Source organism: Malus sylvestris, chromosome 11 (genome assembly GCF_916048215.2).
Source record: "Malus sylvestris chromosome 11, drMalSylv7.2, whole genome shotgun sequence".
In the NCBI taxonomy this organism is placed as follows: domain Eukaryota; kingdom Viridiplantae; phylum Streptophyta; class Magnoliopsida; order Rosales; family Rosaceae; genus Malus; species Malus sylvestris.
Window position 1 is genome coordinate 9,162,882 of NC_062270.1, and position 25,308 is coordinate 9,188,189.

The 25,308-nt window shown below is 35.8% G+C and overlaps 2 protein-coding genes across 2 annotated transcripts; both read right to left on the reverse strand.

Moving 5' to 3' along the window:
• Positions 1 to 1,752: 1,752 nt before the first annotated feature.
• LOC126590615 (putative E3 ubiquitin-protein ligase XBAT31) lies at positions 1,753 to 5,252 on the reverse strand. The gene is made up of 8 exons (XM_050256085.1): positions 4,932 to 5,252; positions 4,667 to 4,726; positions 4,477 to 4,548; positions 4,254 to 4,375; positions 4,019 to 4,159; positions 3,828 to 3,935; positions 3,336 to 3,594; positions 1,753 to 2,626 (listed from the first exon to the last, which is right to left on the reverse strand). The coding sequence occupies exons 1-8, from the start codon at positions 5,109 to 5,111 to the stop codon at positions 2,231 to 2,233; spliced, it is 1,338 nt and encodes a 445-aa protein (XP_050112042.1). The 5' UTR covers positions 5,112 to 5,252; the 3' UTR covers positions 1,753 to 2,230.
• A 13,928-nt stretch (positions 5,253 to 19,180) lies between these two features.
• Positions 19,181 to 21,818, reverse strand: LOC126590199 (uncharacterized). The gene is made up of 9 exons (XM_050255721.1): positions 21,769 to 21,818; positions 21,276 to 21,396; positions 21,076 to 21,120; positions 20,734 to 20,830; positions 20,181 to 20,264; positions 20,007 to 20,047; positions 19,804 to 19,869; positions 19,639 to 19,698; positions 19,181 to 19,285 (listed from the first exon to the last, which is right to left on the reverse strand). The coding sequence occupies exons 1-9, from the start codon at positions 21,816 to 21,818 to the stop codon at positions 19,181 to 19,183; spliced, it is 669 nt and encodes a 222-aa protein (XP_050111678.1).
• Positions 21,819 to 25,308: the final 3,490 nt, after the last annotated feature.

Consider the following 25,308-nt stretch of genomic DNA (forward strand, 5'->3'; position numbering starts at 1 on the left):
TATTATGCACTATGTTTAGTGTTTAGTGTTTAATGCTTAACTAATTGCGGCAACACATTACTTAGTATTACGGTCTAATAATATTTCTCTTCACTTGTAAGTATGAGGTCTTAGGTTCAACTCTCGCCAAATGCGAATTTGAACCATATTATTGCTAGTTCATTGTGAGACTAAGCTCATATTCTCTCCCTTAATGTAGATAATATCGTTCAAAAAAATTGAGATAATATTGTTTGTTTAAAAAAATTACGGCAACACATAATCTCCACCCAATTACTTAACGACAAGTATACACACAAAAAAGTCCAAACCGACAGTAAGTTTGGAGCCTGCGGCATTTAAAGACATTAAGGCCTACATATAAAGATTCATCTTGATCTGCACCCAATAATTTAATGAAACATATACACAAAAATGTTGAAATATAGAACGAAATGTTTGATAAAAGTGTATTAATAAATAAATTCACGTGTTATAACAAAAGTAAATTTCGTTATACTTACAAACTTGATCGTAAGGAGAAGTGGAACCCATGAAGCAGCAAGCAAGTCAGTAGCAATGTTTCCATCAGATGAGACTTATGGCTAATTTGGAGTTGCTATGTTTTTTTTTTTCAAAACTGTTTATGCTATGGTTTGAGAATAAACAGTTGTGAAAAAAAAAGAGTGTAAATTATAGTGCTAAAAGTGCTTTTAGCAAAAAAAAAAATTAAATAAAAGGAAAAGAAATGGGGGTAGGCTTGTCAATATGAAAGTTTCATTAATTGGTGTTGTTCACCCGCCTTAAATGGAAAACGCTTTTTTGACAAGCATGTGCAGAGCTGCTTCTGTTTTCTGCTGTTTTGGACTCATAATTAAAAAAAAAAAAACTTTTCTTTATCTACCAAACACAATTAAGGCCCCAACTTTTATAAAAAGTTGCTATTAAAAAAAATTAAGCAATCCTAAACCAACTCTTACGTGAAATTTTTTATTGTGACGGAAACACGGATGGTACACCACGTGTTTTTATCGAAATGGTGGAAAGTTTTATTTTTTAAGTTATTAACTTTATAACACACATATCCCATCATTTATATAATAACATATGATATATCATCCTGTATGCTGATCACACCAAAAAATATCTAAACTCTTACACTTTCCAAGTGTCCATACATGCAAAATTTTAATGAACATCATATACTGACATAAATAAAATGGAGAAAAAAACCAGCCAAACGGACTGAAATCCAGGGCCCACATAGTTTAAGTGGGCCTGCTTATTTCTTGGCTTTTCACATACTCACAGGACAAACCTCTATTCTCTTAGTCAACATCTTGGCAGGTGATGTTTCACTGTTGACCCACCCCAACTGTCCCTGTTAGCGATCTGGCTGACTTGTCCAATTTCATAAATTAAATTTTGGTGTCATATGATCAAATATAGACACAATCACATGAAATTCAATCTCCCAATCACTTTTTATTTATTTGTTGACCGATAAGTCAGTCAGCTAAAACCACGTATTTCTAATAAAATCTAATTTAAGTCTTTTATTTTCAATATGTAAATTTGCGAAAATATCTATGGATAGATGGATATTGATTTCCCTTTGAGAAAATGATAAAATTTGTCAAAACGTAGAAATTTAAAATAAAACTTTAGGGATTGTCAAATTAGAACAAAATATAAATACTTTTATGATATTTAACGATGTGTAAGAAATATCGATGAAAATGCTAACCTTATCGAAAAAATTTCAAACATTGATTGTAAAAAAAGAAAATGACTTTTATTTGTTTGTATTTTTTGCACTACAATCCCATTTCTGTGCACAAACTACAGAAAAATAATTCAATCTTGCCACCCAAAAAATGAAAATAAAATAATATTACATTTCCGCAAGGAAAGAGAAGTGTTTGGTGGGGACCAAAAAGCACACAACATACCCTTCGACTCTTTCCAACCAGCCATTCAAGAATTTTGAATTTTCCACTAAGAAATATAATTTCTTCCTCTTTTTTTTCCCCTCTTTTTACTCTCTCAAACCACCAACTAATAAGTTCCTTGAACCTCAAGTAAACAAATTTAAGAGGACCACAACACATCTAACCCTAACCCAATTTGCCTGCAACTCCCTTTGCTTGTTTTCCAAAACTACATAACACATGGGGCTCTTATCTGTACACAGCAGCTCCTTGGATTCTTCTCTGTTTCACTTGCATGAAAGCAACGAATCTGACAAGTGTCAAGGCTTGTCAACCCATTCATTCTCGGCAATAATCCTTCCTGAGCCACGGCCGCCCATCTTCCCAAAAGAACCAAGTGCCGATAAGCTCTTGAAGCTGCTGCTGCCCTCGCTGAAGTTTCGGGACCTCCTTGCCTTTCTTAGTTTGGAGGAATTGTTATCTTCGGTGTCATGATCACCATCATCACAACTTTTGATCTTTGCAACTACCAAATGGGCAATTGGGCTTCGGCAGAATGGGCAAACTGGTGGCGTAAGGCATAATGTAGTTGGATTTGGCTTCTTGTGGCAGCAGAGAGCTAGAGTGCATTGTGCACACATTTGGTGACCGCAATTCTGGACTTCAATTGTACACACCTGCTCAAAGCATATGCAGCATTGATCTAATTCGCTTTCCTGCAATAAAACGTCTGAATTAATACTTTGGTCCCCGCGCATTAAACAATATGATAAATGTCTCTATAATTCACGACTGCTGAATATGTCTCCTTGACCTACTAAATCCGAAAACTGTAGGAAAAAATGAGGTGCATCCTACACTAGTAAAGATCTAATTCAGCAGCAAGATCAAAATTTAATGCTTCGAATGGGGACGATAGCCAAGGAAAACACATGAAGCGAAGACAAAATAGTCAGAGTGTTCCAAATGCAAGGATTCAGAAAACTATCATGGGACTCATGGTCCAGTTCACTGTAAGGAAAACAAAGCTCATGACTTCTGATTTTTGATCAGAAACACAGCTTCTGATTTTAAAGAACAAGATAATTCTTATGCCGAAAAAAAAAAAACAAAAAAAGACCAAGGTAATTCAAAACATTTAAAAATTTTCTGTCTAAGCAACCAAGTTCATTGACTCCGTCTTTCAGAAACACTAAATTAAAGGACAAGACAGCAACTTGTCAATCCAAAATTAGAACAACAGACCTCACTCATGTAATGTCTTAGACAATTAAGAAGAAAAGATATTTCATTGGGTGGTTAGATTTCAATCAAACTCTTTTTGGTTATTGAGTAGCAGTGAGAAAGTGGGTGAGACCCACCATAAGCTCCTACTTAACATAATAGACATACTTGAATATGAAGAAAGAGAGGGTGGGAAATTACCACAGATATATTGTCATCCGTCCCTGCATCAGAATGCGACGGAGATGGAAGAGAGTAAGCAGTTCCTTTCAAGATGTTCTTTTCCCTTTCCCTGTTTGCCTCCATTAAGGCCTGTTCTAGTAGAGCTTTTGCTTCCTGATTAAGCTCACTAATAAACTTTAAAGGTGCTGGCCACACAAGAGGCTCAGCTGATGAAGGATTTAGCATGGCCGCACAAGCTCTGTGTTTGTGTTTCAAAGCAACTATATATGGTATTCTCCTGCATATATAAAAGCACATAACATATAAGCTCAAATGGAGTTTCAAAAATCACATTAAGGGATATGATCATCCATTCAGGTGGTCCTAAACAAGAAAAGATTCGAGCAATTTGAAGGTGAAACAAAATGATTATACCATGAGACGATGTAAAACATAGCTCAAGAATTTAGTTTTGTATATAAATTAAGAAATGAAAGTATTACTCAATTTTAGAAAGGAATGAAATTATACCCCGATGAATCTCTTTGAACACGATCTGCACCCCATGCCAACAATCCCCGTATGCAATCCAGAGATCCCCCACTAGCCGCCAAATGAAGTGGAGTGCTCCCAGGGAAGCTGTAAAAAGAAATTCATCAATGTACAGAACAGAACTAACGCTGCTGATTAATCGGGATTAAGAATTTCAGCACAATTCTTACCCATATCTACCAGTTGAAGCAGACACAAGAGCCCCGTTGTCTAACAGAATATGTACACATTCAGGCCTACTTCGACGTGCTGCCAAATGCAACGGTGTTGCTCCTTTACCGTCTCTAATATTCACAAATCGGGCAAATCCCCTGAAATCCAATCCAACTCATGTTATCGATAAGCAAATAGCCAGAGTAATCAAGGAGGGGACCGAATCAGTGTGGAGAGTAAAAGGAGACCAACCAGGAAACAGAAACAGGACTCGAACGAGCAGTAGAAACAATAGCTTGAAGGCAACCGGAATGGCCATAGTAAGCGGCATAATGCAAGCAAGTTCTTCCGTTGAGGGAATCAAACATCAATACCTGATTAATATCCCACCATGATTTCATAGTTAGTATTTAGAAATACGAACAAAATTTTGCAAATCAAAGACAAAAACAAAAAGTTGGGATTTTACACATACATTTGCTCCTGCTTCAAGAAGCTTTTGCACGCAGGAGATCTTGCCATGCATTGCAGCCAGCATCAATGGAGTCTGAACCATTTCCAATAAACAAAACCATGAGACAATTAGAACAAGAAAAACAGAACAAAACAAAAAATATCAAAATTCCAAAATTTTCACATTCGGAGCCAAAAGTAAATAAAATTACCTGCTTGTGACGATTTAACGCATCTGGATTTACAGATCGTTTTAACAGCATAGAAAGAATCTGCGAATCAAAGTAAAAACGGAGAAACAAGATCATGAATCAAACATCTAAACCGCATAAAGATTTCCCAAAAAAAAAAAAAAGATTAACCACCAAGAATAAAAAACCCAGAAACACCCATTTGCCAAAAATCTAGAAGAACTCGAAAAAATCATTGATTTTCTGAAATCCCAATGAAGCAAAAGAGTCAATACGAAGAAACCACCTTGATCTGGCCGTTAGCGGCGGCGATATGAAGAGCAGAGTGGCGGTCGTAGACGGTGGAGTGGCGTAGGAGAGTCGGGTCTCTCTCTAACACATCTTCCACAGTGTCCAGCTCCCCAAATTGTACGGCTCTGAACAGCCCATGTACGTCACTCTCTCTGCAACTCAATCCCTGACCCATCTCTCTCTCTCTAGTTTCTCTCTCTTAAACTCAAGTAATGGAGTCAATGGGAGCACTTCATTAAGCTGTATCTTTGAGCCACCTTCACCTGAAGGCAGAAGGTGGTGGCCTCCATCTCCAACTGAATATAAAGGTTTCACATTTATGCATTTCAAGTAGAGAGAGGAGGAGAGAGAGAGCTTTGGAGAAAGGGAAGCTGACCGAGTCAGTGTTCGGGCAGTCGCTGGGATTGACTACGGGCAGTTAGATTTGATTCCGAAACAGTACGATGGGCCAACCAGCGACACCCAGTTTGATTAAATGAATCGCAGCCGTTGCAATTTTTACTCTATTTTTCCAGTCGTTGGATTGGAAATAATAAGGCTGCTATTGTTGAAATTAGGGATGTTTAATTTGATATTAGGAAAATGGTTTACCGTGTTGAAGTTTGACTGTATTTACTATTTAGTTTTGGGCAGAAGGACAACTGAATTGACGGTGTCTAACTTGGACAAGGATTGTTTCCCTCTCACTTCCAGTGCCCTTTCATATCCTTCTGTTTATAAGGTCACGGTTAAACCACGTCAACATTTTATATTACTATTTATTTTTATCTTATTATCTCTATAAAAAAAATATAAAATGTTAACGTGGCTTAACTATGATCATACAAAACAGAAAGGCACGGAAATACATGGGGGACAGACTTGTCCGTCTAACTTTGCATAATTATTTAGGCATGTACTACAATATTTTAGTATATTAAATTGGGTGTTAAGTTTTTATATGTCGTGAGTATCGAGTTCGAAACGTTTCATTTTATAAATTATTATAATAATTTAAAACTTTTTTCTCTGTTAATAATAAGATTTTTTTTAATGCAAAGATTCTTTTTCGTTTTCACATAAATAATATTGACGAAGTGGAGTAATGATTTTTCATCTCTTTTTTAATTGGATTTATCGAGTAAATGGTTTTTTTTTTTTTAAGTCAAATTAAATATGGAGCAATGTTGCATGCATCATCCTCTATAAAAAATAATAATGCTGCATGGATCTTACTTTGCATTACGTGCATGCCATTAATTTGTTGGGAAATACTATATATTGACAATATTGAAATTTGGGGTGGGCACGGGCCGAGCCGGGTTCAAAATTGAAGGGACCGGATCGAACTCGCTTGAAAATACAATAGGCCCAATATTTACCTAATATTATTTCTCACTCAAACTATGCACACAAGACTATACATGTGAACAAGGATTGTCGTTTTAAGAACTTTCGTCAAAGTTACCAAAAATGAACTCTTGCATCAAAAGCCTAAATGAAAAACAAATTAAATCCAGCCAAGTCTAGTAATGGAAGTTTGTAATAAAATAAAATATTAAAGTGATTAATTGTATAAGGTGATTGAGCTTGGCCTTAGAAGTAAGAACCACAAGAAACACCCTACACGAAACTCCACCCTACACGAAACTAACTCTCGGCAACAAAACGTGGATTAAAGATCAGTAAACACTTTGTTTAATCAACAAAATAAACTAATTTAAGTAATGGAGACTTTTCTCTTTCAAGCAGGAACCAGATTAATTCTTTAATTTGTTTTTTCTAATACTTTGAGTTTGCATGAATACCTCCTCCTTTCACACTTGCCGTCGGCAAAGGCAGAATGGTTATTTGTTTTTGTTTTTAATGAATTTTAAATACTGGGATCGGTACTTTTGTTTTACTTTCCCACCCTTTTGTCGGTGTTGATATATTTAGGGTAAATTACATTTTATCTTTAAGTTTAAGTTCAATTGTAATTTCATATTTCATCTATAAAATATTACAATGTTATATAAGACTTACCATTTGGTTACAATGTCATACATCTATTATTCAATCCATTTATTTCGCTATTAAATGATGAGTTGACAAAATAAAACTCATATTTTATATTGATGTGGAGGACAACTTCAATTTTTTTTTATTTTTTTTTTACAAAAAAACAGATAATTGACTAACGAACGTATGATATTGCAACCAATCTATAAGTTTGTGTATAACATTATAATGTTTTATATATGAGGTATAAGGTTATAATTGCACACAAACTTGAAAGTGCAAGTAATTTATGTAAAGTTCTGTGAATGGTAATGTGTGACAATTGGTTTACTTGAGAAACAAATCACTTGATTATTCAGTGATGTGCAATTCGAGTAAATTAAGAGTCCTAGTTAGGTAAGAATTGTGGAGTCTTAAATCATTGCATCTAATCTAGGAGAATAATCTAGAGTTTCAAATACAAAGATATTGCATCATGATAGAACTCAATCAAGGTGATAGGGTTGACCTTCGTAGCTGTTAATAGGCTGACTAATAAGGAACCCCAATGGTATATAAATACTAGGTTAAGTCCATGCTTCCATATGTTGAATTCCTAGAATTCTAAAACCTATTCATATAGTATAGTAATATTTTGGAGTATTGGAAGGAAAAGACAACCTTGTGAACTCATATTTTGTCATCCGGAAGAGACATGTCTTTCCTATTCTACAGATAAGTTCAATATAATTAGTTCATCTCTATTTTATATTGATTTGATTTATTCGTGATCCCAATATCTTTTATTTTTTGGTAAAACGTGATCTAAATGTCTTGTTGTTGTGATTTCATAAAATATCTTACAATTTACCCTATATTTTAATTTTTAACTACCTCAGTGAATATTATTCTTCTGTTCGATAAACTATAAATTAGTTTACATAAATTTATCTATACTATAAAAAATGAGATTTAAATTTAAATACTTAAAAAAACACATTACTCTAACTACCTTAGTTATGCTCAAATCTGTTGGCAATGAATATTATTTCCTCAAGTTAATCCCCCTTTTTTTTTTCAGACATATTGTTGGGGGCCACAATTGATATTTTGGAACTTGAATGCTTATTTGCAATGAAGCAAGGGATATTTGTCAAATAAAAGCTACTTAATCATATAATCAATAATAATTGGGTTTCCCTTTTTAATCATAATCATTAATAATTGGGTTTCTCTTTTTCTGTTATTCTTTCATTTTCTTTTTGACGCTGATGCCTTCTATAGTGGATCAGAATCTTAGGTTAAGATGGACCGTACAAGTGTAATAAGCTGGTACTTGTATTTTAAGCTAATAAAATTTGATAATACTTGATGTCTTTCAGAAGATTGTGCCTCTTTTGGTTAAGAAAACTAAAGAAGAAGAAGACGATGATTACGTCTCAATGTGCAGTGGAATCATAAGAGCACAGTTAACCAACAATGCCACATGGTTAGAGGGAGGTTTCATTTAGTAATGTTCTTTATTAGGGAGACAATCTCGTTGAATTTACAGGAAATTTTGGGTCTACCGTTAATAATTCATGTGTTATTATATGAATGAACTAATATGTCATAACATGTAATTGGATTGATAATATCACGTGGTGTTGTGATAGTCGTATTAAAAACTTTTTTTAATTGAAAATGTTTATCAAAATATAAAATATAGAACATTTAGGATTACAAATTCAGAAAAAAAAATATTTTAATTTCATATATATATATATATATATATATAAAGATTGAAAATATATGTGCAACAAATGTGTTAGCATTTAAATTTACAAAATTCTCAAATGATCACTTAAACAGGTATATCACATTCGTCCTGATTGTTTTAATTCATAAAATGAATGTCTCATTCAAGTTGAGAGGGTGTTATGTGGTCTATAACTATTTGAATAAGTTAATGTAATTCTTCTGGAACTTACATGTAAATCTTCGTATTAATATCCTCATGGAGAAACGCATAAGCACATTAATATGCTGCAATCAATCACAAAGCATTTAAGAGAAGCCATGCGTCATAAGATGTGCATTCTGACTATTTCATTAATCTCATTACGCTTCCTTTCTCACTTATAACATGATAGGGTTACCTTGTGCAGTGCATAAGTGATAGGTCCAAACACACTTTGATAAGGAATCTAATTTAACATGGATTGTCATTTGACCAATCGGTTCTATGTTGTCACTTAATCAAAGGAACACGGTTCGATATCGTTGTTTTTTCATTTATGTCAGTAGCTACCATATAAGTGAAACATCATCTATGATAATCTCATTCCAATTTCATATCTCACCCAAACAAGTAAATTGGATCAAGCAGTTCATGTCTCGGGATAATCCAGATTAATCTTATGAGATGGACTGGTTGAGATAGCGATCAAGTAGGGATTCATTTTGTGCCCATATTCTTCCTCTTGCAGGGAAGTAAATCCTACAAATTGAGTGATATGTCATGCTTCTAGCCAAGGATAGATGATTGGCTAACCACCATTTGTACCATGTTGTCCATACATGGGTGACATGCCCTATCAGGGATGACAAATCATCCTTCAGGGGCGGCACATCCATTGAGAGATGTTAGCTCGACGTTAGTTAGATACGTCTATATTTATATTATAAAACTAATTATTGAGAGAGAGAGAGAGTAGAGGAGGTGCGGCTAGAGAAGAGAGAAGGAGATAAGGGATTGGGAATTTTGTGTGTTATTCCTCATGCCTAGTACATCTATTTAATCATGATGAGCTTTAGTACTTGCCTTACAAGTTATGCAAGTTGTACAAAGAAAGAATCTTTTGGATCCTATAAAGCCATCTCCAACCGATGGTTGGCCAGATGGCTCGTTTTAGCCCTCTGGCCCTCCAAGATCCTCCAAGATATTAATATTTTAATGAACAATACATGGCCAGATTTGTCTTTGTCTCCAATCGAGGGCCAGAGAGCTCGTTTTAGCCCTGTCACAAAAAACCGTCTCAAATCGAGGGCTAGAGGGCCATAAGGTCAAACATAATTTATTATTTAAAAACTACAACTTAAAATAAAATGAAACAAATTTTGTGAAATAGAAGTTATAGGAAAAATGGAATTTAAAAAAAATATGAAACAAATTTTGTAAAATAAAAGTTATAGGAAAAAATAGAAGTTATATGAAAATTTTTGTAAATAAAAAATAATAATAAAACTGTAAAAAAAAAAAAAATCAAATGCAACGGCTACTAGCCGTTGCATTTGAATTTTTTCTTAAGAAATCCTGTCGGTTATAACCGACTGGAATACATTGATATTATTTAGTATAAATGTATTACTGTCGGTTATTAAGTAATATAATGTATTCATGTCGGCTATAACCGACAGAAATAACAAAACATTAAAAAAAAAATGGCTACCCTCGAGCTGGCTGGTTGGCTACATGCAGCCAACCCTCCAGCCCTTCAGCCCTTTCCAATTCTGTGGGGCCCTCCCAGATTCTAGAGCCCTCTTGCCTAGTCCTCGGTTAGAGACGGTTTCGGGTTATTTTCGTCCATCTGGCCATTTGGACCCTTCGATTGGAGATGACCTAAGATCCTTGTAGTTCTACTACTTCTCGTTTACACAGTCACACTAATTATAAAATACTATTCACAACAACATTTACAATTTAGGGTTTTTGTTAAAAAAAAAAAAAGATGGAAAATGCATTGATGTAACTACAAGTCTACAATTAAGCATAATGCATCTGACCCATGAATGGACTTATTCTACTTTTTAAGCATAGTGGTACATATTTTTAAAGGTCTGAATTTTGAAATTCTCATTTTCACACTATTTATAAAAATAAAAAAAAATAAAAATAAAAACTAAGAATCATGCATGGAATTATTCTACTTTTTGTATTTACCATTGCTTGAGAATTGATGTGCCCCTTTTATTAGGTGCCCTTGAGATTGCTTATTTCCTAAACCCTATATATATATATATATATATATACACCAAATCAAATTCTACCATAACCAACTGTTGATGAAAGCAATTCCCTCTTCCCATTTTGGCATGCCAAGTGCTTATATGTAACTAATTCCTCCGTCACAATACAGAAAAGATATTTTAGAAGAAGAAGGTCATTACTAAAGTTAAGGATCGAATGAAGCCCTAGTGCGTAGTGAATCCCCTCGCTCCCTATATTATTGGATATTGCAGCATCTGAGTACCGATTACTAACAAAACACTCATGCTTTTGTCCACCATGCAGAAATTAATAAGGACAATACAGAAATTTTATGGGGATGCACATATCTCATTGTTTGTGAATAATGTATATTAATCGTATTAATTTTATAAACAGCATCGTTTAGTTTCTTAATATTAGATCAGTTTCAATTCGGAAATCGTTTATGCATCCCACTACATAAAACAAGTCGGCATTAAGAACAAAATTATTGTTATGGAACGATATTTACACAATGTCCCCACCTACATTAGCAACAAAATGATTCAAAATTTAAATACAATTAAAGAAAGATCCACCCACCATCTATCCCATTATTGGTGATCACATAGAAGGGCCCCTTATTTTGATAGGGACTCGCATGCAAAGCGGATTATGTGGTCAGAAGGTTACATACAATTGCCATATATGCAATGGTTCGTGTACATAGTTGTTATTTGGTAGCCAACTTGTATTAGTATAATATATTTAGCCACAAATCGCGATTTTAATTGATTAACAAATAAAGAATCAAAGATATTTTGAAGAAGACATTTTCTTTGCTTAGAGGGTGTAGGGGAGTATTTCTTATATTCACGTCATGTACCAATCAAACATAAAGCCTTTCTTGTTTCGTCCTCTTGCTTTTCTCACCAGGCAATCCAATCCCAAGCCCCCCACTTGATCAGCAGACGTTAAAAATGTAAAGCAGTGCACCCAAATTTAGCAAAGCTTTTTGCATGGCCAACCTAATATAGAAAAAGGGCCGGCCTCAATATCATGACGTTTTGTTGAGTAATGTTAGGAAGATTATGTTTTTAGATCAAATTTGTAAATCTTGTGATGTATCATCAATAGAAAATAAGTACGTTAATCAATACTTATGTAATAGTCCAATCATCAACAACCATGTTATATGACTTACAAAATTTGATCTAAATGGATGGTCTTTCTAGCATTACCTGTTTATTTTTGCTTTTTGAATTTTACTTTAGGATAGTGCGATTTACACACTCATTTTTACCTCCCAAAAACCCTTATTAATTTTTGGTCAGTTCGTTTGATTCAACTGCCGAAAATTAAGAAGGGTATGAAAGGTCAAAATGGGTGTATGGATAACACTATGATGATGTGTCACTAATAAGAAACAAGCACGTTAATCGACACTCAATTAATAATCCAATCATCTACAACCATATCATTTGGTTTAAAAATTTTGGACTCTTTAAAATTACCCTATTTTATTAAGAGTAATGCTAGGGAGACTAAATTTAAAGACTAAATTTTGGAAACTAAATGACATAAAAGTTTATGATTGATTTATAATATAAGCGTTGATAAACGTGCTTATTCTATTGGTGACACATAATTTAGTTTAGTTTTTCTAGCATTACTCATTTTATTAATGTTAATTAAGAGCATAAACGTGTTGATGACTAACTGATCATTAATTAATTTTAAGTCTTACAATGGATTCTTCTCAAATCAGCAACTAGGAACCAATCTCATGCACATGAATGACTAACGTTAATAAACATGATTTTAACGTTGTAACTAAAAAAATTCAAATATCTACGTCAACATATGTTTGTAAACAATAACCAAGTCGTCAAGCTTTAAACTTTGAAGATAGTTTCTTCACACAATAGTTTTCCCTTATGGGTAGGCAATGCACCTGAAAGAGATCTTTAATTTTATTAAAATCTAAATTCTCTAATCGTTTTGGTATATTATTTGACGGAGAATCGTTGAATCTGTGAAACACACAATTGACAGATAAAGTTCTCTTAGTAAATTTAGATTCAGGAAATAATCAATATAATTACTGATTTACAATCTGCAATATAAGGATATTATGTTTGTAGACAATCTGACAAGGGAACATTTCTTCACATTCAAATTAAAAATACAAGGAATTCATCTTCTATTATCCATCAATCATATGTTTGGTAACTAGGATTGAACATCATATTCAAAACATATTGACGTAAAAAATGAAGGTCAACTTTCAAATTTTGTTCAGATTAAAAGAATTAGATAATTAGTCATAAGGTGTTGATATCCTATTATTATGGTTTACGAATTGGATACAGCAAAAGCACTAAACATGATAATGTTTCTTGAAGAATCACATTTCTCCCACTAAACCACCAAGAAATATATGGTACCTTTGTTTAAAATGAACTAGTGCAAACTAGCCAAAAAAATGAACGCAAACTAGCCAAAAATGATCAGTCAACATAGTGAGTTATTCATTCAATCAGTTACATTAATTTTAAACATAGAAACTATTACCTTAATTTTTATCTTATTTTTGTTAGAGAATGAAACAATTAAGGGTAGGGTCAAAGATGATATGCAAGTTGGGAAAGCTTTTGTGGTTGTAACTTGTACGCAAACGCAAAAATGATATATTTTGTAATTAGATTCCCATCATAAACATCCATGTCAAAGATTCATTGGTCTAGAATATACCAACCACTAATATTTTCTTGGCATCCAATCAAGTTACTAAATATATGTCGTGAGAAAAGCTCTAAGTTAGAATATCTAGCACTCAATCCAATTCAAGACGGACCCTCTTACATAGCTGGTCAACAAGGGACTGCTTAGATTATCAAACAAGTCCAATTCTCTTTGAGTAACATTTTGATCTAGAAGAAATTGACGCTGGACTCTTACATATTCAAATTTAATTATTTGATACGTTACGTTATTAAAGAAAAAAGAATTAAACTGATGATTTGTGAGTGTCCTTAATTAATTAAGTTACTGATACATGTAGTTTGCGTTCTTTTCACGTATATGGAATTTACTGTGATGTTCTAAAAAAAAGAAGAAGGACGAAGTGATGAGATTAGGTGGTGTTTTGGAAACGCACTAAAAGCTAAATGAAGAGTTAAAATGGATAATGTTTGTCTAATCAGTAAATATATTGATGGTTGCACGAAGGGTCCCACCGGATCTAGTGCTGTGGTGCTGGTGGTCTATATTCAAAGATGAGTGATTTAAAATTGAAATTTTGAATATAAAAGTAAATGTACATAACCAGAGCTATAAGTTTATATAATAAACTTTATTTTTAGGGGGGATAACTGGCTATTTTGGTTTGACGGCTTCTTCATGATAAACTTCATATCGAATGTGCACTTCAATGATGTGGTATTTTTTTGGCGTCCATTTGTTGTTTATGTCATAATTCTAAACAATCTATTGTTCATATTAAGTTGTCGGATATCTAGCTTTGGAGATGGTTAACATATCAATTTGGTACCTTTTTGTCTTTAGATTCTCTAGTTGCTTTTTGAGATGCCTACGTACATAAGCCATTTTCTCAGCAGTTGCACAATCTATGGATTTTTGTTGGTATTTCTACTATTTCGGCTATTTGGAAAGCTTGAAATAAGTTTATTTTTTAGGGTCACCCAATCTATTTCGTCGTCTTTGCATGTCTATCAATTCTGGGATTGTTCAAGGTGAGAAGTTTATTCATCGTTATTCTTAAGGTTTTGACACTCGTATCATTTCTTCTTTGGGGATCCAGCCTATCCGTCGCAAGGCGCCAACTATTCTTCCTGTGCTTTGGTCTTCTCCTTGGTTTCCTTGGATTAAACTTAATACAGATGGTTTGACATGCCCCGATCCCGATATTCCTCGAATACCAAGAAAGGCACGTGCTGACCGACACCCGAGGGTGATGAAAGCCATTTATTGAGTGCAGTTGCTGAAAATAAAAGATAACTAAGACTTATAAATATAAAAGAATAAAGAATAAACATTTAAGGAACGTGTTCAGAGCATACAACTAATTAAAACACTAAAGGAAATAATATAAAATAAAAGGAAAATGGGTTAGGGGGATTGGACTAGGCTCACCACGGGCCTAAGGCTCGAGTGACTTGGAACCGGCCTAAATGGCCGACGCATCGGAGAAGAACACCGGAGCTTCTACAGCTTCGGCCGACCACAAACCACAACCCTAGACTCCGATCTAGGTACCAAAACGAAGCACAAGGCGAGATGAGTGTTTTTATACCTTTCTTTCGCCGTAGAACGGCCGGAGATGGCCGGAAATTCCCTCGACACCCACGGTTCGCTGGAGATGGGTATGCCTTCACCCGAGCCAATCTCGTCCTAAAACCTCAACAATAACGCAATAAAACCCAATTAAAACTCATTCTCGTATGAATTTAGGACGAAAGAGAGGGAAAACGAGGCTTACCTAACCGAAGAAAAGAAAAATCTCACCGGAGTTCGTTTCCAGGTTTATGTCCTCGAAGCACGGGAAAGAGGGAGAGAGATAAGGGATCCGAGAGGGAGAGAATGGATAGACAGAAAGAGGAAGGTGATGGGGTCACGGGGGGGGGGGGGGGCAGAGAGAGAAATGAGAGGACCACGTGGCAGCTTAAGGAAGAAAAGGAATCCAAATTTTAGATCCTGATTAGGTATTCAAAAAGGACTAAAATGATATATTAATAACATTTTGGGGGTAATTACATAAATATATTTTTATAAATGGGGGTGGGTGTTACAATCTACCCCCCTTATAAAAATTTCATCCCCGAAATTTACAACCTTAAGCAAATAAAAACGGATACTGACTCCTCATCAGGTCTTCTGTTTCCCACGTTGCTAGCAACGTGGTTCCTCCACAGCACCTTCACTAACGGGATAACTTTGTTCCTCAACACTTTATCCTGCTGATCAAGAATAACTACTGGTTCTTCAACATAGCTAACATCCTGGCTTACTTCTAGCGGCTATAGCTGAATGATATGAGAGGGATTTGATACATATTTCCGAAGCATAGAAACATGGAAAATGTTGTGAATCAGAGACAACTCCGATGGCAACTCCAATCTATAGGCAACTGCATCAATTCTCTCTGTAATCTGATAGGGACCAACGTATCGAGGACTCAACTTTCCTCACTTACCAAAACGAACAACACCTTTCCAGGGAGACAACTTCAAGAATACATAGTCACCAATCTTATACTCACGATCCTTGGAATGTTTGTCCGCGATGCTTTTCTGTCGATCTTGTGCTGCCTTTAGGTTTCTCTTTATCAGCTAAATGTTTGCATTGGTAGTGTCCACAATCTCTGGTCCCAGCAACACTCGTTCGCCAGCCTCTGCCCAACATAACGGTGTCCGACACACTCTCCCATACAGAGTTTCATAAGGTGCCATACCAATACTCGAATGATAGCTGTTATTGTATGCAAACTCAACCAACGGTAGATAGCTATCCCAACTACCATTCCACTGGAGAACATACACTCTCAACATGTCCTCCAATGTCTGAATTGTCCTCTCAGACTAACCATCAGTCTGTGGATGATAGGCAGTACTGAACAGCAACTGAGTACCCATGGCAGTATTGTCATATCCCGGCCCGGGGTCCACCACATCCCGGGCCCGCTCCACCACTGTAGCACGATATTGTCCGCTTTGGGCCCCGACTACACCCTCACGATTTTGTTTCTAGGAACTCACACGAGAACTTCCCAGTGGGTCACCCATAATGGGATTGCTCTCGCGCGCTACTCGTTTAACTTCGGAGTTCTAATGGAACCCGAAGCCAGTGAGCACCCAAAAGGCCTCATGCTAGGTAGGGATGCGAATATACATATAAGCATCACTCCACTAGGTGATGTGGGATCTTACAATCCACCCCCCTTAGGGGCCCGACGTCATCGTTGGCACACCACGACCAGGGTTAGGCTCTGATACCAAATTGTCACATCCCAGCCCGGGGTCCACCACATCCCGGGTCCGTTCCACCACCGTAGCACGATATTGTCCGCTTTGGGCCCCGACTACGCCCTCACGGTTTTATTTCTAGGAACTCACACAAGAACTTCCCAGTGGGTCACCCATAATGGGATTGCTCTCGCGCGTTACTCGCTTAACTTCGGAGTTCCGATGGAACCCGAAGCCAGTGAGCTCCCAAAAGGCCTTATGTTAGGTAGGGATGAGAATATATATATAAGGATCACTCCCTTGGGCGATGTGGGATCTTACATGGTTTGTCCAAAGTAAATCCCGGTCAATTTCTTGGTGGCTTCTGCCAAGGTATTGGTCATCACAACTCTTTCTTTGCATAATTATCAGCAATTATTATTGGTGTAGAGTTTGTATTAGCGAGGTTGGCATTGCCCTTGGTTGGAAAATGACTATTCTAGTGTTATTTCTGCTCTTCAATCGACTAATTTTGATCCTCATTGGCCTCTTTGCACACAATAGTCTATTTGTTTAGATCGCATTCAGAAGATGACTTTCTACACTTCTCACATATATCACGAAGGAAATGTTGTTGCGGACAATTTTGCTAATATGAGCATGTCTTCTCCAACTTTAGTATAGGATGATTCCCCTCCGTTGGCGGCTCGTGCTGCTTTGTTTTTAAACTATGCTAGCTTTCCTAGCTACCGCTTCTCAAATTAATTTACATATTGGCATACAAGTTTGACTCACTTTCTTGTGTTTTTTTCTTAACCTTGTGATGTTGCTTGATCTGTTTTGCAGGTTTAGATTTTTAGGTTTGGTTTTAGAGAGGTTAAGTTTCATGTCCCTTCTCTTTTCCTTGTATCTTTATTGTTTGCGTTTCTAGAAGGGTAAGGTTTATGTCCCCCCTTATTTTTCATGTATTTTTTTTATCCATTTTCTTGTATTATGAGGGGTTAGGTTTATGTCCCCCTAACTAGGTGTAACTTCTTTTTCGTTAGCAATAAAACTCCCCTCGTATCATCGAGGTTTTATCAACAAAAAAAAATTGGCGAATCACGGTTATTCACCATTTTCAAGCTTGGAGGAGGCTAGTTAGGAATTGCACTCTACTTGTGGCCACGATCAAGCAGATTCATAGTTACAAAGTATTGAACTCAAGACTTCCCATTTTTTGCTTAGAGAGCTGTTGTTCGAACTTTTCCATTAAGCCACTTGCCATGATTATGTATAATAAACTGAAAGACAATCACACGGCGTCTAAAGCATCTCAAACTACATTCAACATTTTTTATAAAAATCACGAAAAAGGTGCAAAAAATATTGGATTATTTCTCAATATTTGTGTAATACAATGGTATTCTTTTATATATTTGCACAAAAGGAATGTAGAATTAGATTAAGCCACACAATGGATCATATCTCAATTTATGCTTGTTATCCTTGCACAAAAATCATGCTACTCTTTTATGTAAATCCAAACCCAAGCCTAAAAACAGAATCCGACGCGAAAATTTTTCAGAAGGTTACCCATTCCAGTACTTTGAAGTTCACCGGTGCACTCGAGTTGGCATTAATAGTAGCATCACATTTAATTTGTCTTCGGGCCTGGGGTGTCCCTCTTTGTAGGGCACATGCTTTAGTTTGGGGTGTACAAATATGAAGTGATCACAAACAGTATACTATTTACATTCGGGCAAAGCCCAATCTAAATGAATGTTGAGGATCAGTCTGGAGTTAGTTGATAGTTACAATCAGAGAGAACTGAGACACAAAGTGAGAAGAAGAGAAGGGGAAGTCCTTGAAAGGGTACCGAATGTCAGTACGCTGTAGCGAGGAGCCGGAGATGCTTGGTGGCCAGAAGGATTGATAAAGCTTCTTCATCCTTTCCCCTTACGTCTCCGCCTTAACAGAATAAAGGAGAGAGCTGGAACCAATTCCGGTTCGCTATATGCCTATATGTTTACTCTCATTGACCAGAATCATAATTCGGAGTTTAGTAATGAGACACTTACAAAAACAGAAGTGCATGCATAGGCTGTAAATTTACATTCATCATACGCTATGAAGGGTTGCAGTGATTGTAATGCTATTTACATTTCATCATATGGTTGACAAATCGCAGAAGTGCATGCATAGGCTGCAAAGTTACATGAGCCAAGACATGTTATAATTGGCCTATTCAACGTTCTGTCAGTTTTTGAAAACTGGTGTGGAATGCAGATAAGAAACGATAAGAGTGACTGCTTTTCAAAAAATGGTGTGGAAATCAGATACGAATGTAAGGTTTCTGGAGTAAAAGGAGTTGACATTGTCACGCTCGAAATGCTAAAGACTCCCTGGCATTCTGAAGAATGGCTTTGTCATAAGGATTCCTGAACCTAATACTTGTGAAGTTTTTCCCTGGACGGGCAAAAGATTAGGCATTGCATTCTGCATACAGGTGAAAATTACGAAGATCCAGACTTTCTGCTGCGATGTGCACTTACCTGGATGCGGTTGAACAACACGTTGGAACTCTGGATTATTTCTTCCAGTTTATCCGCAAAAGAAGAAACCAAAATGAAAATTGTTCTATTTTGAATTGGGCTAAAAGATTCTTGAATAAGAGCGGAATACGCGTAATATTTCCAGTCATTTGAATTGTAAATTGATCAGAGAGGTCAGTTGTTAATAAGCTTAGGGACATATGGTCCCTCCCTCTCAAACACACACACGAACGCATCAACCCATCATTTGTTTCTCTTATTATATGTTCAATGCTCATCGATCATCGAGGAACTTACCCACTCGTCAGTTCTGATGTTGAAGCATACACAATATATATGCCAGATGACAAACACCACCTACTCATACACAATTGGATGTTTATTAGATTTCATATGAAGCGACCTAATAGGGACAAATCGTTCAGAAAGTAGCAGAAGTCACAGAAAAGCATTAGTACAAACCTGCCGCACCAACTGGAGAATGACGAACAGAATTGTGCTAACAACTAAATTTTCAGAAAGAGTAGGCTGCAAAATCGATAAAAATAAATCAATTTAAGTTGCAGAGGCATAGATAATTTATGCTATAAGTAATTTATGTGTCTCAAAAAACCACACTTGATTTAAATTTTTTTTTTTTAAAGTTGCCGGGTGCGAGGACCTACATCCAAGCTAGGTTTACGTAACATCCCGGACTTGGCAGCAACTGAAAAAGAGTACAGGAACTCAAAAATGTAACCAACAAATTAATTTCAAAAGTCATCGAACAGGAAAACAAAAATAGTCTGTAACTTGGATAAGAATCAATCGAAATTCACAACAATATTTTGTTAGCTTACAGAGTGACGTGCATACTAAATAAGAAGCTTCAGTACTGATGAGTCCAAACAGAAGAATTAGGAAAAGGGGATGATTCCTTTGGCCTGTACAACAAGGGCATTGATATCATTAACTACTGACGACTGCAATACAACCAACGGGAATATCAGTTGCAACCATTGCAGGCCAATTTAAAAGGAAACTACATAGCTTGAACTGACTTGTATGGAGACTACTAGTAGACAAAGAATTGTTATTTACCTATACAGTTCCCAAAAGCTGGACAATGGTGATCGAGACCCTTTATGGATGCCTTGCAGCTCCTGCAATATCGTACCCTCGTACCCAAACCAGAACCCTGAGAAAGACGGAGCATGATCAGCATCAAGATTACAATACGCGTGATACTGGAGCAATGTATTTTTAGCGTATTATATTGTCAACTGTCAATCTGTAACGCGCATTCAAATAAGAATCAACAGTTCAATGGCTCAAGTTATGCATTTGACAAACATGATAACTCTTTCTAGTAAAAACCCTGAACTGAAAACTAGACAAAGAATTGTTATTTACCTATACAGTTCCCAAAAGCTCGACAATGGTGGTCGAGACCCTTTATGTATGCCTTGCAGCTCCTGCAATATCGTACCCTCGTACCCAAACCAGAACCCTGAGAAAGACAGAGCATGATCAGCATCGAGATTACAATACGTGTGATACTGGAGCAATGTATTTTTAGCGTATTATATTGTCAACTGTCAATCTGTAACGCACATTCAAACAAGAATCAATGGTTCAACGGCTCAAGTTTTGCATTTGACAAACATGATAACTCTTTCTAGTAAAAACCCAAAATCGCTCATCGTTCTAATAATCTAATAGTGAAAAAAAATGGAGAGAACTGAAACCTAGTACCTCAGTTGATTGATGACATAAACCACTTGTTAAAACCTCCAACTCCTGCACAAGTAGAAAGTTCATTAACAAAATGCATTACACTATGAAACAACTTATTAGCTACGGCATTTTTTAGTTTCGACATAAATAGTATCCTAATCCCCTCAAAATTATGTTTTGCATCAAAATAGATGGAACCCAAGTTCAAAATCTCCAACCTTTTCATGATTATCAACTTGAGAAACTGAACCTGCCACAACTTGCTCTGAAGAGGCAAACCTATTTGTTACAAAGCCAGGGTCACTTGTAATTATACTGCCAATAAGAACCCAGTTTTCACTGTTAATAGTAGTCAAATTTCAAATATTCTGAGTCCATAATGTATCACATATATTGCGGAGTTTAACGGATGGATGTGCGCTCGAGAATTTAGGCGTATCTAATGGGTTTATCTGAACCACTTAAAATGCAATGTATTACATTGACATTGATGCAAGTACTCAGTCAAGTTTAGATGGTTTTGGAGAGCAAATAAGCAAAGTGGAGCTTGAAAAAGTACCAAAAAAGGTCCATAATGATTATTATGACTCCAATATGTTTATTTCCTTAAGTCACCGAGAGTCCTAGAGATTTCATTAACTTAATTGTCAAATCAATTATTCCCTAATTTATTCTCGGCATAATTCATTGTCATTCGCAAAATGGTTTTACAGCTTTGCAGGGGATTTGTTCCAACCCACTCCAACCTTGCTCGTCGCCATTTAACTTTGGACTCCTCTTGTGTTCTTTGTAATGGCCCCGAGGAATCGGTCATCCATATTGTGAGATTTTTTTCCCTTTGCTAAATGCGCCTGGCTGTCTTCCCCTCTTGGCATGCCGATGCGTGATCTCCATCCCCCTAACCTCCTGGATTGGCTGGCTCCAATCATAACGACTTTTCCCTCAAATAAATTGGATTTGGTGTTTATGATCCCTTGGAGTTTATGAGGAGGAAATATCACTAAACCGTAGTATTAAATGGTAAAATACACGTACTTAATAAAAAGGAAGGAGATCAATTCCGGAAGGACACCGTTTCTATTTAAAATTCTCAAATAAAGGTCATTAGGTCGTTATGTCAAATAAATTCTTCTTCGTTTCAAGTCACAATTAGCAACGACGAGGATGCACGGCCATATCAAGCGGGGTTCGAAGGCAAACGTTGGGAGTACAAAATGGGATCCGGTCAAAGGAATTTTTGGCGTGCCATAAAATGCATTAGGCAATATGCACAGACTCGAAGCACATAAATGCCCTTACGAGAAATGCACTGGTCAGAGGCTTTTTTCTTCAATTCATTGGGTCCTTTTAAAATTGAAATCCAGAGCTACAGTTTTCCTCCTCTGTTCTCTACTTCTCCTGATGCTACTCTACACTACACCTGCAACCTTCAGTTTTTTTTTTTTCATTCTTAATCTCTTCTCTATGTCTATGGTTATTAATTCTTAAATTCCTGAATTTTGGGCATGTAGTAGTTTCCCCTAATATCTCAATACTACTAAAAGTTTGTTCTTTATTTCTGTTGATGCACAAAATCAGCGAGAACTTTGGTACAACAGAAAGTGTTAAGTTTGTGACATTCGCTAGATTGCTCCGGTCACTAATGTGGATAAGTAAGTAAATGGATAGGGATAGGGAAGCAAACACAAGATGTACGTGGTTCACCCAGATTGACTACGTCTACGGAGTAGAGGAGTTCTCATTAATTGTGAAGGGTTTACACAAGTACATAGGTTCAAGCTCTCCTTTAGTGAGTACTAGTGAATGATTTAGTACAAATGACATTATGAAATATTGTGAGAGAATGATCTTTATTTATAGAAGAGAGTTTATAGTTTCATTCTGATATAGACACGTGTCGTGTTGTGATTGGCTTCTGATGTTAACACGTGTCGCGCTATGATTGACTTCTGATGTTAACACGTGTCGCGCTATGATTGACTTCTGATGTCGATACATGTCGCGCTGTGATTGGCCTCCTGGTTGGAGGGAAACTCTTATGGGTCCTTGACGGTATAACGTTGACCGGTACTCAATAATTTCGGGATTGGTCAAGTATGGTACAAACAATTTCTAATTCAATTATCATTCTAACAAATATGTTTCTACCAATATATATATTACAAACACTAAGTCAAAACATCTCAATTCCGCCCATTGTTTCTGGTTCCCTCCTAATGCTAAGATTATTCAATTTTGTCTCTCACAAAAAGAGAGAACAACTCTAAGTAAAAAAAGTCTTAGTCAAAACACCTTAGTGCCGCCCATTCTATATTGACCAAGTGAGAGATATTGCTAGCACATTTAAATCAATCACCCTATCATCCGTTTCTAGATTTATCAGTGTGGATACTTTTAAAGGCTCAACACTTGGGTAGTTTCATGTGATCAATCATGAAGAGAAAGACCGTGAGCACGAGGAGCCTTTAACAAAGCGGCACGTGCGTGGCTAAGGATTCAAGTAAGTAGTCTCTTAGTCCTTTTTTCTTTGTCGCATTATTAGTTACAACCAATTAGATATATAATTAGGATAACATATTTATGCTATTTATTTATTTTCCGCGGCGTATTTAATTATTCGAATACAACTTATTCCAATAACATATCCGAAACCCAACTTTAGTTAACCAGTCTTGGATGGGGCAGATTATCAAACATACGAAAGCCTTGCTTCTGACAATTACTGAAGTTACATGTACTGGAGTTTTTAGTGAAAATTTCCTTTTATCTCACTTGTCGCACATTGGTCAAGTTGAAAACTTTCTCACGCTTTATAACATCAAGTCTCTCTTACAAAATGATTGAAGAGGTGGACCATGAGAGAAAAATTTGGCTTGATTCTGCCTTAAGTTTGGGCTTGGGGGTGTGATAATTATATATATATATATATATATATATATATATATATATATATATATATATAACAAAAATATATTTAATTGTCAAAAGATAAGTCTTGGGCTCGGGCTTTAATATTAAATTCAATAATTAAGTTATTAAATTAATTTTGTCATTTATTATTACGATTTAATGATATTTCTTGAGGTGTGTTATTCACACACTTCTTTTTACTTCTCATACACCTTTTATTAATTTATGTCTGTTGATCTTCTTCATTTCATCCGATCTGACGGTCGAAAATTAGGAGGGTGTGTGAGAAGTAAAAAGAGGTGTGTGGATATCACACCCCTATTTCTTTTCACTTGTAAGTGGGGGGTTTTAAATTTGGTTCTCGCCAAAGGTGAATTTGAATCACATTATTGTTAGCTCATTGTGAAGTTAGGCCCACCCCTTATTCTTAATGTAGATAATATCGTTTGTTAGAAGAAGAAAAAGTTAATAAATTAATTTCAAATTTAATTAATCTTGTTATTCTTAAAAGACTCAAACTTTCGGATGATGTTTGCGTGGAAAAACGTCGAGAAAAAGATGAAATTGTACATTCTTGTTGAATGAACAGTCACCTTCGAATCTTATACCTATTGCGAACAATATATGCAGATTTTAAATACACGCATATGCGTCTAATTCTACACCCAGAAAATCATTCTTAATACACTCTTATCATTCTGAGACAACCATAGACATTCACCAGAAACTAAGTTTTCCGATGCTATAATTATGGTGAAGCAGATGTCCATCGAATTATAAGCACAGAGTAGGGACAAAATTCTATATCAAGAACATTGTGGTATGCAAACATCGATCATTGTTTTACTTTTTTTATATTAATTTTATTTATTCATAATATATCAATTTACTGAATTCTGTTTATTATTTATTAGCATATTCAAATTTACTTCTATGATATAAATTTGTATCGATAAATATCCTATTTTCATTGAAGGGTAAATCGCAAAAATGGTCCCTGAGATTTGCATAACTCATCATTTTGGTCCCTGAGATTCCAAATCGATAAAAGTGGTCCCTGAGATTGTCCACCATCCATCATTTTGATCATTCTGTTAAAAACTCCGTTAAGTGTCCCGGAGCTCTTGGCTAGAAGTTTGGGCAATTTTCAAAGCTTCGTAACTCAATCGTTTCTTAACCAAATTCGACCCATAATATATCAAAATGAAGATAGGAAAGTGTAGAATAAGATTATATCTAATTCAAAGCCCAATGGTTGCCGGATATTGCCGAAAAATAGCCCCAAAGTTGACTGGTCCGAGTGAAAACTTGAAAATTTGTCAGAAACTGAGTAAACTTTAA

What these genes read in the sequence shown, in the direction of transcription:
- LOC126590615 (XM_050256085.1), bottom strand. Translation starts at nt 5,111, where the DNA reads ATGGGTCAGGGATTGAGTTGCAGAGAGAGTGACGTACATGGGCTGTTC. An exon ending in CCGCTAACGGCCAGATCAAG is followed by an intron (nt 4,727 to 4,931) that starts GTGGTTTCTTCG and finishes TTTGATTCGCAG; the next exon opens with ATTCTTTCTATGCTGTTAAA. An exon ending in TTCTTGAAGCAGGAGCAAAT is followed by an intron (nt 4,376 to 4,476) that starts GTATGTGTAAAA and finishes GATATTAATCAG; the next exon opens with GTATTGATGTTTGATTCCCT.
- LOC126590199 (XM_050255721.1), bottom strand. Translation starts at nt 21,818, where the DNA reads ATGGCGACGAGCAAGGTTGGAGTGGGTTGGAACAAATCCCCTGCAAAG. An exon ending in AGCTTTTGGGAACTGTATAG is followed by an intron (nt 20,265 to 20,733) that starts GTAAATAACAAT and finishes CTTGTTGTACAG; the next exon opens with GCCAAAGGAATCATCCCCTT. An exon ending in TTTAGTATGCACGTCACTCT is followed by an intron (nt 20,048 to 20,180) that starts GTAAGCTAACAA and finishes ACTCTTTTTCAG; the next exon opens with TTGCTGCCAAGTCCGGGATG.